General features: G+C 34.3%; 1 protein-coding gene across 2 annotated transcripts in view; it reads right to left on the minus strand.

The window, feature by feature from the left end:
• The window catches only part of KAT6A (lysine acetyltransferase 6A), a 147,591-nt gene that overhangs the window by 33,999 nt on the left and 100,514 nt on the right, over positions 1-13,078 (minus strand). For both annotated transcript variants that reach the window (XM_051975593.1, XM_051975592.1), the window contains exon 9: positions 1,550-1,691. In XM_051975593.1, the coding sequence (XP_051831553.1) occupies positions 1,550-1,691 (142 nt within the window). The remainder of the gene's footprint in view (positions 1-1,549; positions 1,692-13,078) is intronic.

Here is a 13,078-nt window from a genome sequence, read left to right on the forward strand (position 1 = left end):
AAACCAGTAGGAATGAAAGGCAGAATAGGATTGATAGACTAGAAGATACAGAAAATTCAAAGACCAAAGGTCATAATGGAGGTCAAGAATAAGTGCGACAATAATAAAGAGAAAAAGGATGCTTAGAAAGACAAAGGTCTATAGTCAGATAGAATCCCAGATTTTAGGACATAGAAGCTGAGTACTTTCAATTGACATTGAGAATAGAGGTATGCCCACTCAAGTTAATGGCTGATGTAGAGCTGAAGGAGAAATTAAGGAAGTTAAAAATTTCAAGAAAGTATGAAAATAACATATTCAACATGCACAGTCTCAGGATAATGGCAAGGAAGATGAGATGATGGAATGAGCATAAAAGAAAACTGGTCAATGAAAATGACAGAGAGGGAAGTTATAGTAAGCTGGAATAAACTTCAAAAGATATGTGTTAAAATACAACAGTAAAGCAAAAGTACAAACTGACAATGAGGGAGTAAAAGGTAACTCCTCCTAAGTCCTCTGAAATAAGAAGAGGGGAAACAGCCAGCATTAAAGAAGCCAGCCAAAAAATGTGGCTCAAGGGAAAACCAGATTTCAGGTAGTGAAAGGAGAGAAGTTGGGAAATATGCTGACAACTTAAGCGTAGGGGAAGAAAAAGAGAGTATAAGGATGTAGCACAGCCAGAAACCAGCACCACACCATGTGCCTTGCCTAATCCTTATCAGAATTTTAACAGAGGGAAACAGAGAGAGAAAAAGGAAGAACTGAGTGGCATTTACTAAGCTTTCAGTGACTATGTCAAGTTTTATAGTCAATAGTTGGTCACTATTAGCTTTCTGGGGACTCCTGCTCAAAAACCATACATAGTAAAGAATTGTCTTTTAACCCATCAGGGATTCATGTACTGATGACATAGGATTCATTCGTACAACAAGAATTTGTTGTGCCTATTGCGTACATAACAGTAAAAGACACTACACTGTTTTACTCCAGCTCAAATTAGCATTATTTCTTCTGACTTTAAATTTCTCTGGCACTTAAATGCACTGCTCAGTTGGGCTCTTAATATCTTACATTGTTAACTAGTTGTTTTATGTATTTATTTATCTATATGGCTTACTTAAGGAGAAAGAATATGTCTTCTAGAGTACTTCATTTTTAGGCACAAGATAGAGACAGATGGACAACAGTATGTCTTAAATTGAATAGAAAAGGGGCATACAGAAAGAAATATAATCATAATGTCATAGACACAGTGCCTATCATAATAACAGCATGCACTCAGAAAAATCACAAGTCTTGTTAATTAAAAGCAATGAATGATGTCTCTAAACAGAGTTGTGGACTCCATTTTAAATAATACTATAGCCTAAGTCTATTCAGGATAGGTAGAATTATGTTCACTCTTCACACTACTGTCCTCTTTGATGTATGTATGTCACAATAAGATTAATCACGTTTCTAAAGATCTAAAGAATGACCAGAATACAGAGTTGGATACTACAAAAAAAAAAAATCACTACAATTTAAAAATTAAACAGAGAACAACCACTAAAAATGTATACCTTACCTCAAAGACAGAGATATTATTCTTTCTGTAAATCTCATTAGCAGGAGGGTGGAACCAACCACATTTCTTCATGTGCTGTTGTAGAATAGTTCTACTTTTCATATACTTTAGACAAAATTCACAAAGGTACAACTTAGGCAGCCTGTAAATAAAGATGAAAAAATGGGGCTTTTGATTGATCTGGGCCACACTAAATAATAATAACAAGTACTACCACCTTTTTTACAGGGTCTTTTAAAGCTTTCAAAAGCTTACCCCCACCCCCACATTGATTATCTCATCTGAGCTTCATAACTACCCTTATAAAGCAAGGACCAGTTTGTATCATCATCCCCATTTGAAAGATAAGGAAACTAAAGCCAAGAAAAATTAAATGGCTTGGCTACAATCACATACAGCTAATTAATTAGTGGCAGAAGCAGGATTAGAACCCAAGTTTCTTAGTTCTGTGCTCTTTCTACCAGACCATGCTGAATATACAACCTATTATCTAACAATAGAAAGGAATAGGTTAGAGCCAGCATGGCACATTGGAAAACGGACTAGACTTGGGAGTCAGAAGACCTGGGTTTGAGTCCAAGGTCTGACAATAAGCAGTTCTTTAACCTTAGGCAAGTCACTTAACCTTTCTGAAGCTCAGTTCCCTCCTCTTGAAAACATGGGAGTTGAATTAAATGATTCTTCAACTGTGTTTCAGTTTGGTTCTATGATGAAAGGATCAAAATATTTCATTGACATACTCCTAGCTATCATAAGATACACACAACTTTTTCTGGTAAAAATGTTCCTAACCATGTTTTACAAATCAAAGGATCCCGGAATTTATGTAGCTGAGAGGGACTTTAAAGAATCATTTAGTCTACTCCTCTAATTTTAAAGATGAGTAAACTGAGGTACAAAGAATGACTTGCCTAAGGCCACACTACTAGTTATCAACAAAGCCAGGACCAGAACCCAGTTTTTCTGACTAAGCCAAGGCCAAAAAAATATATCACCTGGTAGCCAACATTCTGGTAATAAGGCTCTCCAAACTTAGTCTGGTCTTCTGATGACAGATGTGCCATCCATTGTCAGACCCATAATCAAAGTCCTTTCAGGGCTTGAACTCCAGTGGCATGGCTTTTGAGAACTTGGTGTGTCACCTTCATACAAGATGAAACACTGGAATAAGGTTTTAATGGAGTATAAAAAAAAGAATAGACTCCACATATTTTGAATACAGAGTTAGTTTTTATTCTATCCTGGACTCTAAAACTCAGGGTTCATCATTTCTCTTCAAAAAAAGAAAATATAATCAATTATTCATTCTAAATTAAATTTATGAAATCATAATATAACAAGCTGATACATGATATAATCAAGATAAAATAGCATACAGCAAATTTTTTGGTTTTTAACTGCTAGCTCAAAAAACATTTTCACCATCTAAGAAAAAAAAAGGACCTGGTTACATACATTAGTAGTATGAAAATAATAATAAAAGGAATAGGGACAGGTTCTGGGCTTGATTTCACTAGCATAGGAAAATGCTGAATAAGGAACTCTATTGACATAGGTTAACACCTTCTCTGCAATTTTATACACTAAAAGAGTTAAGTAGCCTATAGCATAAGAGGTAAGTGACTTTTCCAAGGTCAAAAAGCCAGGACTTGAACCCAGATCTTCCTAGTAATAAACATGATATAAAAATGTTAAGCATACGCAATAAAAACTGTAAATAAACTTCAAGTAGCACATTAGAAAAAAATTTTGATTTAAAGAATGTGCTCGTGTAGAAGACATCTGTTTTTTAATGTTAGGTTTTTCTAAGGTTTTTATACTTTCTTTGTCCCCAATATTAATGAATGTTTTTTAAAATAATAAAATCATATTGTGTTACAAATACATTATTTGTAGTGATCTTTTAGATATTCGTTTTAAAAAAAAAAGATTCTTGGTCCAATCTAGTCTCTTACTATCTTAAGTGATTGCTACTGTTATCATTTTGCCTTATTATTATTATCATTAATTACTGTTGAATGCCTTTTGCACCTTTAAATAATTTCTATCTTTCTTCATTAAATTTACATCCAATTGTCTAAGATGTTCAACATTAAAATCTCTAAACTGGCAATATTATTATATTACATTTCTTTTTCTGTGATGTTTGAGTAGTAGTCTTAATTTTTTTTTTAAACCAGGCATTCATTTTAAGTTTGAAAAGTTGCTATCATTTGGCATTTCTGATTAAGTACAACATGTTTTCTAAGTATTTCTCATTTTAGACAAGTTAATATAGTTTCTAATATTTGTACAAATCTTATCAAAATAAAGCTTTAAAATAACCTTTTAATTACCATTGGTAAAACTATGTAGCAGACACCAAGTTTTTTCTAAGCTACTTTGTTCTATTTCCCTTGTATGCTACCTCAAAATTCACTGCTTTCTTTCTCAGTAAGAATATAGAAAGATAAATAACTTATCTCTTCCTCACTACAAACTTTCCTAACCTAGCTGCTTAAAGAAATCATCCATAAATCTAGGCATTTAAAGTGGTCCCGTAGTTCTATTAATTGACTGATAAATATCTTATAACTGCCAGTGAGCCTTGCTGGAGTTCGAAATAAGTTTTTCCTAGTGAAACCTACAAAGGGAATAATATCCTCATGATGACTATCAAAATGGATAAAACATACCTTTTATTCTTCTACTCTAGCTCAATTCACTAACAGTAAAACCTCAATGTACAATTTTAACTCATCTAACTGTGTTGAAGGCTCAGAAGTAATTCTCAAGAGGTGATTTCACTTCTTCAGTATAAAATGTTGCAACTCAGTGATAAGCAAATGTTTCTCTCTATATGATTATTAGAAACTTCAAAAAAATTGTTTTTCTTTTTACTGCATTGTGTTTGTAAAGGGAATAAAAATACTGAGTCAAATAATAGCAACTAATTATTTTATTCTAACTACAAAGTCACAAAGTAATAATAATACTGACTTCCTAAGATATGTAATAGATTTTCTTTCTTTTAAAAGCTTCAGTGACAACCCAATCCAAAAATCAATTTGTTATTTACTGGTCCACAAAATTTTTACTATCAAAAGTATTTGGTTCTTAAAATTTATAAACTTAAACAAAACAAAAAACCAGAACTTATAAAACACTTTCTCTCTTTTTCCTTTTGCTCCTTTCTCTCTCAATGGTAGCTACCATGAGCTGCCAACAAAGCTTCAAAAAGCAACACAGCCCATGGTAAAAAATTTTGATATATTATTGGTCTACAATATAATTTGCATTGGAAAACGTAGCATTTAAGTTCAGGACCTCTTTCCAGTTCCTGGATCACATATATGCTTATTATAACAAGTACTTTTTGATGGCTGTAAATTATTATTAAGTTACTGAACTTGTATAAGTTAAAAACATAATCTTACAGATCAAATGATGCAAAATCCCTATCACCAACTGAAAGAAAAGCAGAAAGATAAAAGACAGAAGAAAGGAGAGAGGAAGGAAGATTAAAAATATTATAAAACCTTGTTCTTCTCTTTTGAAAGATTACTAGCCCCTGGTCTAACCGAACTAAAAGATTTGCTATTGTGTATAAAAAGAGAGATAGTGCTATCACCTTATTTATTTCTATCCTGTCAGGTCCCATATTAAATGCTCATTTTTTTTATAACCAATTCCAGGAATGGAAGCTGTTGATCTAAAGAGAAATGTCTTATAAGCTTCAAATAAAAAGATTTCTTCTGGTATTATTAGTACATAAAACTTCAGTAGTAGTAGTTGTTCATAGAAATACTACCATAAAAAACATTAGGTAACATGTAGTACTAAAACTTCTGTTTCTGAAAGATATTTCTCAACAGCTGATATAAGTTGTGCAATAAGAGTTAAGCTTGAATATTTGCTAAGTATCTTAAAGATAGATGGATTACTAGAGCATTTTGCTGAACTCTTGGGATATGATAGTCCCAAGGAGTCCTATGTGATACAGCCTTAGTTTAACCATTATGATGAATCCCTCCTATCCTGGGAAACAAGCATGAGCTTTCAGCTTTTAAGGACTGGAAGCAATGCTTCTCTTGATGCTAAAATAGCTAATGAAATGCTTCTCAGGAAGGGTTCTTATCCTAGTATCCAAGACAAGTACGTGGAATAGTAGCAATCTCTGCTCCAATATCACTTGAACTCCTACCCAAGAGAATTAATGGATTAATAGACATTTCCACTTGGATTTTACCTAAGCATCTCAAACTAACCAAGTCCAAAATGGAGCTTATTGTCTTTGTTTCAAAACTTCTCCCTTATTTCTCCTGAGGACACTAAATTGTACACCTCAACTCTTTCCTTCCCTTCATTTCCCATATCCAAATAGTTGTCCAATCTTATCAATTTCATCTCTGTAACATTCTTTACACATTCATCCCTTTTGTAAATTCCCAAAGCTACCATTCTAATTCATAGAATAATCATTTCTCAATTAGTACTATGGCAATAGCGTCCTAACTGGACTCCAGGCTTTAAAGAGTCGTCTCCAAAGTATTCTTCCAATGTATAGCTGCCAAATTGATATTCCTAGGATACAAGACTAATCATGTCACTTCCTTGTTCAAGAATTTTCAGTAGCTGCCTTGGCCTTTAGAATAAAATACACACTCCTAAGCTTAGCTAGTAAAGCCCTTTAATCTGGCAAGTTAAAACCCACTTTTCTAGACTTATTGCATATTATTCCCCTTTATATAACTGCTGTTCCAGTGAAAATTATCCTAAACTTGAAATTCCATTGTCAGCTATTATGTCTTTTTAAATAGGCTACCTATTTTTTCTTGGATGTACCCTCACTTCCATCTCTCAGAATCCTTAACAGCCTTCAAGATAATACTCATATATCTCCTCCTATAGGAAGTCTTTCTAGATTCCCCTAATTGCTAGCACTCTTTCCTTTTTAAAATTGTTTATTTATCTTTTTACCTGTTTGTACAATCTATTAAAATATTAGCTCACAAAGCTTAATGGTGATGTAAATATAAAATAATAAGGAATATAAAAAAATGTTAAGAGAATCACAGAACTTACTGGAAGAGGAGTTAGGAATTATGTAGTATAATCCAATCATTTTATAGATTGGAAATTAAGGTTTCATAGCTCAAAACCACTGTGATTTGGAGTCAAATAACTACTGGCAGATTTGGGACCCCAATCCAGATCATTGGTCTCTAAGTTTAGTGTTCTTTCTTTTACCAAGCTGTCTTTAACCTATTCATTTCTCCTACTAGAGATTAGATTGTATAAGCAACATGACATGGCAGAAAAGAGCTGAAGGCTAACAAGGACACATTCTAATCGTGGCTATTCACTAATTATTTTAACTGTTCCAGAGTAGAGGAAAAAATAACATATTCCTTTGAGAGTGAGACAGAGGGTTGCTTGTTGAAACACATCAATTTAATCTAATATGGATTCCCTGAAATGTAACCATACTTCCCAACAGTAATTATTATATGATTTTTTTTTTTTGGCTGAGGCAATTGGGATTAAGTGACTTGTCCAGGGTCACACAGCTAGGAAGTGTTAAGTCTCTGAGGCTAGATTTGAACTCAGGTCCTCCTGACTTCAGGCTGATATTCTATCCACTGCGTCACTCAGCTGCCCCCACTCTATGAATTTTTAAAAGAGCCCAGTTCCTCTAATTTTTTACACATTATTGGGACTAGATTTTGTTTTAAAAGGCAAATAAATTTTTAAAAATTAATATCAAGGCCTGAACATTTGGTCAATAACTTGGAAAGAATTTAACTTAGAACAAGTGAAAAGATGATTGACGCCTACTGAAATAGGGGAGGCACTTTTATGCCATGAAAAGACTACTGGCCAGGGAGTGAAAGGGCCTGAATTCAAATCCTGACTCTGCTATTTACTATATGGCATGATCTTGGGCAAGTCATTCACCACTCTGCATCTACATCTCTCCCTAGACTATATGACTTCTGAAAGCACCTTCTAGCTCTGGATCTAATGAATGGAAAAGAATCACTAAACCCAGAGACTTTTTCTCAATCCTCATTTTCTCTCATTTCTTTGAAGCCTTTGACACTGCTGGTCACTCTCCTTTTTGAGACTCTTTTCTCTCCTGGTTTTCCTATCTCACCACTCCTCTTCTGCGACCTCTTCCACATCACATCCAGAGGCTCTATCCAGAGGCTCTGTCCTGAGACTTCTTCCCTTCTTCTTCTATACTACTTCATTTTGTGAACTCATCACCTCCTATGGATTTAATTACCTATATTTTCAAACTTCCCTATCCTAACCTAACTTCTCTATTGACTCACATCTCCAACTTCATTTCTAACACCTCAAAGTGGATATCAGGTAGACATCTTAGTTTAAGATGTCCAAAACAGAACTCATATCTTTTCCCCTAACCCTCCCCTGCTCATCTTCTCTATTACAACAGAAGGCAACATTGCACCTTCCAGTGTCTCCCCATTCCACAACCTAGAAGTTATCCTTCACTCCTCACTCTCTCTTTCCCTCCATAACCAATTTGTTGCCACGATCTGTCCATTTAAGCTTTGCAAGATCTCTCAATTATGTTCCCTATTTTTTTCTGATACTGTCCCTATCCTGGTTTCAGACCATTATCAACTCCTGCCTGGACACTCTGATAGCCTGCTGGTGGGTCTCTCTGCCTCAAGTCTCTCCCCACTCCAATCCATCCTCTAGTCAGTCACCAAAGTAATTTTCTTCAAATGTAAATCCTACCCCATTACTCCCCTATTCAATAAACTTTAGTGGTTCTTTATCATCTCCTGGATCAAACATAAATTCTTTGTCCAAAGACCTTAATAACCTGACTCCATCCTTGCTTTTCAGTCTTCTTATATCTTACTAACATATATACTCTTTGATCTAGTGACAGTAGCCTCCTGATCCATCAACAAGACATTCCATCTCTCAACTTAGCATTTTCACAGATTGTTCTCCTCATGCCTGGAATGATCTCCCTCCTCACCCCTATCCACTGGCTTCCTTTAAGTCCCAGCTAACAACTCTTCTTCTAGAAAGGAAAGCCTTCCCCGACCTCTCATGACTCCAATGTCTTCCTTCCCTTAATTATTACCTATTTATCCTGTATACAACTTGTTTGTACTTATTTGTTTATCTGATGTCTCCCTCATTCTACTATGTTACTTGAAGGACAGAACATGCCTTTGGTCCAATGTCCAACACCATAGTAGCTTCTGGATAAATGTTTACTGGCTGACATGATTACTGGTTGATCATGAATGCTTTCTAAATTTTAGATGAGAGGTAAGTAAATTTGGCCTAATGGCCAAATATGGTTTAGTCAATAGATCACTTTTAAAAAAATAAAAATGTAAAAAAACATTCATAGCTTAAGAGCTGTAGAAAAACAGATAGAAGGGCAAATATTTAGCCTGATGGCCACAGTTTACTAACCTGTTTTAGTATAAAGAAGTCAGAGAGAGAAAAATTCTAAAATCTTAATTAAATAGGCATTACTAGAATTAGTAGGATGAATGAATGTAGATAAGTTGTTGCATTGTAAGTTATTTTATTCTGAGGTCTATAGGTTTCATATAACAGAGAAAAGGATAAGAATTGCTGTCTGAAGGGGAATAAGACTGAGGTTTAACTAGAAAGGTGGGATAAAACTATATTACAGAAGAGCTTGAATACCAGGCTTAGATGATTGAACTTTTATCGGTAGACAACTGAGATATATTAAAGGACTGAACAGAGTAATGAAGTGATTAGATCCATACAGAAAAATAATTAATCTGGCATGAGTACAAAAATACTAATATTGGCTGAGAACAGAAGCACAAAGACGAATTATAAATCTATTACAATAATCCAGGTAGGTAGCAATTAGTGCTAATAGAAACAGAAAAAAGACTGATGCCAGAGATAAAGCTTCAGATTAAAAAGAACATGAAAGGATATGAAAAGGGAAAGAAAGAAAAGGGCCAAAGATCATATCCACAATTAAACATAGGAAATTTAACAAATGGTGGTCTACTAAGAGAAAGAATGAATTCAGAAAGAATAAGTTTTGAAGTAAAGATAAAGAGCTGGTTTTTAATAAGCTGAGTTTGTGACACCAATGGAACATAAGTAGATTTCTTTTTCTATATTCAATTTAATAAGCACTTATCAAAAACCTGCTATGTGCTAGATATTATACTAGACACTACAGAAAATGAAAGCTATAGTTTGGAAGTTTTCTATTCAATAGTATATGCAATGGATAGGAGGAGTTGAAATCAGGAAGACTTGAGATCAAATTCTTCTTCAGAAACTTATTAGCTTAGTGACATTAGGAAGCTACTTAACCTTTCTCAGCCTCAATTTTCTCATCTGCAAAATGAGGATAATAATAGAAGCTATCTCTCAGGATTACTACAAGGATCAAAAGAGCTAATTTGCGTACAGTGCTTTGAAAACTTAAAAGCCCAATATAAATGCTAATTCTTAAGAAACAATGTACCAGAAAGGCAGAATCTGTTTTGTTTTTGTCTTTGTATCCCCACTGCCTAGTACAATGTTTGCCACAAATTAATTCAGAATAAACATTTATTGAACAAACAAATTGATAAATGAATGAGATAGAAATCTGGGAGTCACCTCAATTAAGACAATAATTAAAATCAAGAGAGAAAATGTGATTGCCAAGGGAGAAACCCAAGGAGAGAATATTAGAGAATATTCACTATAATTTTAAAAGAAAAAAAAAGGAGGAGAAGATATAGGAGGATTGGGGAAAAAAGGAGAGGCAGGTGGCTCAGAGAAGAATCATCAAAGCAAGCAAAGAAAAGAAAAACTTAGGGAAGAAATACAAGGAGAGCACAGTGTGTTAAAAGCTAAAAGAAGAGACACTATCTAAAAACCAAGGGTGGATAAATAACATCAAATGATGTGTTATGACCATCACTCCCCTCTATCCCTTAATTTTTTCCCAGGCTATCATTTGTCACTGGCCTCCTTTCCCTACCCTGACCCCATGATAAACCAGTTCAATTCTACACTATCCTCTCTAGTGAGTCCTCTGCCTTCTTTTCTTAGTGATGATCTTGCATCTTGACAGACCACGTTCAAGTCTTGAATTACTCCTACCCATGCTGCCTTGGCTCTTAATAATTGCTGATGAATAAAGCTAGGAAAATAAAATTTAAAAAAAAAACCCACAATTCTGCTGAAGGCAATTTCATTACACATTTATGCTACATAAATTCAACTAGGTACTCACTGCAGCAAGGCAATCCTTTCACAATTCACTAATCTATTCACTACAGTTGTTTTTCCAAACCTTCCATAGCTTTCTCTGCCCCTAGCTTCTCAATTAAGAAAGCTCTCATATCTTACTAAAAAAACACTAAAGCCATCCATTAAAAAGTCCCTCTTGTCCCCTGCTTTTCATTTAGTATCACTCAGAGATGGCTTCTGCCACTATTCTCTCCTTCACTTGTCTCACATTAAGAGGTAGCCCCTCTCTCCTTACACAAGTGATCCTATTCCATCTTGTCTTCACCAGCAAATTATTTTCTCTATCATCTCTACACTTATTAATCTTCAAATTCTCCCTGTGTCTGCTGGTTCCTTGCTGCCTACAGATATACTCATGTTTCCCATCCTCAAAAACCTCTCATTTGATCTATTTATCCCTTAGTTATCACCCCATTCCTTTCAGCCATTTCATGGCTAAACTCCTTGAAAAGTCTCCTTAATGGGTATCTCAAAACTCTTTCCTCTCATTTTCATCTTAATTTTCTACAGTCTGGCTTTCAACAGTATCATTCCACTGAAACTGATCTCTCTAGAGTTATAACTGATCTCTTAATTCCTAATCTAATGGCTTTTTTCAATCCCTATCTTTCTTAAGTTAACATATGTAAAATGTTTTGAAAATCTTAAAATACACTGTTCTCTCCCTGCCCCACCCTTGCTCTTCTTTGCACAAAACATACCACTCACTTCTTTATCTTGTGTATTTCCACCAGCTGCATTCCCACCCCTAGAATCTTCTTCATCCTCATCTATACCTTTCATCTTTCCTGGTTTTCAAGTCTCAGCCAAGATCCCAACTTCTGAAAGAAGCCTTTTCTGGACCTCTTTAACACTAGTTCCTTCCTTCTGAGTTTATTCTGTACAAATCTTACTTATACAATTACTTGCATCTGCCATTTAACTGTGAACCCCTTAAGGGGAGGGTTCCCCTCCCCCCCCCCAGATATTTTTGCCCTTTTTGTATTGCAATGATTGTCCACGGTGTTATTTGTCCTTTGTTCTAAGAGAACTAATGACATTAGGAAGATAATGTCTTGATTTGCAATTGAACTGGGTTTAAGTGAGGCAATACTGTGCAAAGTCATGGCAAGACATAGATCAGGATGACTGGGGATGGCTCAGATGAGTCACTTCATAAGCCTATGTTCACTTCATAAGGACTGAGAAAAAGCTATTGGGATTTTGTGGTACAGGGAAATAGTCAATCTTTGAGAGGGCACTTTCAGCATAGTGGTGGGAGAAGGAAAAAATACAAGAACAAACAATGAAAAAGTAGAGTCATAATTATAGATGACTTTTTAGGAAGTCAAGGAGAGATAAAACAGGGTTTGGTAACTGATTTGGGCTGAAGGGTGAAAACTGTTCTAGAATTAGAAAGACCAAACTACATGTATAAATAGGTAAGAAAAAGTCAACAAAAGGGGCACGTTAGAAGAGGTTTAAAATAGAAAGAAGATGATTGCAGGAACAAGATCCAATTTGTGGTAGAACAGAAATAAAGTGAACTAAAGTTCCTTTATTTTTTATATAACTAAAGTAAGTATTAGAGAGTTCAGCTCAAGTTAGGTGGAAGCTTCCAAAAAAAATTCTTTTTTCAAATTATATTTTATCTAGGAAATCAAAGCACTTTCCAAATAATAACTCATTAAGCTTCACAACAGCTTACTGCAAGGTGGTTAACAAAGCAAAGAAACTGAAGCATTAACAGTTTATATAGTGTAATAAAAAGTCAGGAATTCTGCTACTTTAGATTTATTCCCTAAACTAACTCCATTTTCCACTGCCCCAAATCTCTACTCTAAAATTTAATATAGGTCTAATAACTGCACAAATTAATTTTCAGTAAATGGAAAATGGGGATGGAAGAAGAAAGAAGCTAGAAATCCCAAACAGCTATCTGGAAACCCAATTTATTCAAGTATAAGGTACAGTTTCTAAACTAATATTTTTCCTTTTTCAAAAGAGACTATTAATTTCTGACAAACAAATTCAATTACAAAATTTAAGCTGGTTAAAATTTCATATTTTAACATAAAGTCACATCTGAATTAATCTTTCCATTTATCTATAGCTAATTGCAAATTAATACATTTCTAAATTACTTAGTTTTAATGATGAAGAAAGGAGCTATATAAAGTTTTGCCAATTTGTTTTATTCGTGAAGTTTCAAATATTAAAAGTTTTTATATTGTGCATATAAAATTACTTAAAATCAAACATAATTAAGATAAA

The sequence above is a fragment of the Antechinus flavipes genome, chromosome 2 (assembly GCF_016432865.1).
Source record: "Antechinus flavipes isolate AdamAnt ecotype Samford, QLD, Australia chromosome 2, AdamAnt_v2, whole genome shotgun sequence".
Taxonomy (NCBI): Eukaryota; Metazoa; Chordata; class Mammalia; order Dasyuromorphia; family Dasyuridae; genus Antechinus; species Antechinus flavipes.